At 38.8% G+C, this 1,931-nt stretch overlaps 1 protein-coding gene across 1 annotated transcript in view; it reads left to right on the forward strand.

The window, feature by feature from the left end:
* The first annotated feature begins 857 nt into the window (after positions 1–857).
* The window catches only part of LOC107092186 (patatin-like phospholipase domain-containing protein 2), a 16,284-nt gene continuing 15,210 nt past the window's right edge, over positions 858–1,931 (forward strand). The window contains exon 1 of the mRNA XM_015386508.1: positions 858–984. Coding sequence (XP_015241994.1) covers positions 858–984 — 127 coding nt within the window. The remainder of the gene's footprint in view (positions 985–1,931) is intronic.

Genomic DNA, 1,931 nt, shown 5'->3' on the forward strand with positions numbered 1-1,931 from the left:
GAATAGACTTTAAAATACTTCTGTTAGTCTATAAATCTCTGAATGGCTTAGCACCTACAGTAAATACATCACAGACTTGTTATCAGTGTATCAACCCTCCAGACCACTCAGGTCTTCTGGCTCCAGCCTGCTCTGCATACCTAGAACCAGACCTAAACATGGAGAAGCAGCATTTAGTTCCTATGCTCCACTTATCTGGAAAAAACTTCCAGAAAACTGTAAAAGTGCAGAAAGCCTGAGTTCCTTTAAATCAAGACTAAAAACACATTTGTTTAGGATTGCCTTCGACTGTTCTAGTTAAACAGTTCAACTAAAACATCATTAGTTCAACTTTTTTGTTTTCTTTAGTCCAACTGTTTTTAATGTTTCTTTTTGTTTCTGCATTTTTTATTTTATTTTATTCTATTTATTTATTGTTTTCCCTACTTGCTTTGATTCTGTTTTATTTTCCTATATTTTAATCATTTAAAGCACTTTGCATTGTCTTTGTACTGAATTGTGCTATACAAATAAATTTGCCTTGCCTTGCCTTTCCTGATCAGGTGGCAAATGGTTTCTTGATAGATCTCCGACAGACCTGGACTAAAGCATCCAACAACTCCTGGACAGTCTGTGGTGTAACATGACATTGGTCGATGGATTGAGACGTGTCCCAGATGTGCTCAATCGAAATATAATCGGATTCTGATCTGGGGAACAGGCAGCTGGTCCATAGCTTCACTGCCTTCATTTTACAGGAACTGCAGACACACTGAAGCCCCATGAGGTCTAGCATTGTCCTGCAATAGGAGGAACACAGGGTCAAACTCATCAGCATATGGTCTCAAAAAGGTCTGAGGATCTGATCTCGGTACCTAATGGCAGTCATTCTAGCTCTGGTGAGCACATGGAGGGCTGTGCGGCCCTACAAAGAAATGCCACCCCACATCATTACTGACCCGGGCAGCACATCGTTCTCCACTGTGTCTCCAGACTCTCTGTTCAGTATGAAGCTGCTTTCGTCTGTGAAAAGCACTATGGAAAATGTGCCAATCTTGGCGTTAAAACATAAAACTTCTACCTGTGTCTTTATTGTGAAGTTTAGCCAAAAGGAATAATTTGGAAAACTAAAAATTATCTGAAACTAGACAGCTCTCTTTTTGGGAAGTTTGGAAAACATTCTGTCTTTTTGCACACAGTGCTCAGATCAACACCCTGCTCATCTACGCCAATCTAGCCATGAATTCATCTTTTCTTGAAAAATATATTTATTGATTTTTGCAAGAAACTATTTCTGACTTCCTTTTTTGTATGTTTTACTTAAATTGTGACAGAAAAGTCAAACTGTCAAATTATTTGATGTATGAAGCAACTAGGTGAATAGGATTATTTCTTATTCTAATTTTATCTCTGACATCTCTGACTCAATCTGTAGCTCTAAGGGTCTCCCTGCCTGCTTGATCCAATCCCAACAACTCTGGTCAAATCCTGTCTCCAGCCTTTGCTCCTGAGTATAGCTGCCATTATTCACTCCTCTCTTACCTCTGAATTGTTCATTTTCTCTTAAAACCGCAGTAATCACTCCTATACAAAAAAAAACTGGGCCAGATCTTAAAAACTACAATAACCTTTTTCCTATCCTAAAGTATCCGGAAGCATCCTAAAATACTTCACTCCAATCTAACCTATAATAACCTTTATTATACTTCCAGTCTGGTTTCTGCCTCTGGCCACAGTTCTGAAACTGCTGTCCTAAAAATCACACATGACCTGATGGCAGCCACCTCAGGTCTCATCCCTATTCTAATCCTTCTGAATCTGAGTGCAGCTTTGGACAATATTCTCTCCATCTTTCTCAATAGATCATCTTCGATCTGCAGGGGTGTCAAGTAACAAAGTACAAATACTTCATTACTGCACTTAAAGCTGAACTCTGTAAGTTTTTAAAAATC

The sequence above is a fragment of the Cyprinodon variegatus genome, unplaced genomic scaffold, assembly GCF_000732505.1.
Source record: "Cyprinodon variegatus isolate N-32 unplaced genomic scaffold, C_variegatus-1.0 Scaffold370, whole genome shotgun sequence".
Lineage (NCBI taxonomy): Eukaryota > Metazoa > Chordata > Actinopteri > Cyprinodontiformes > Cyprinodontidae > Cyprinodon > Cyprinodon variegatus.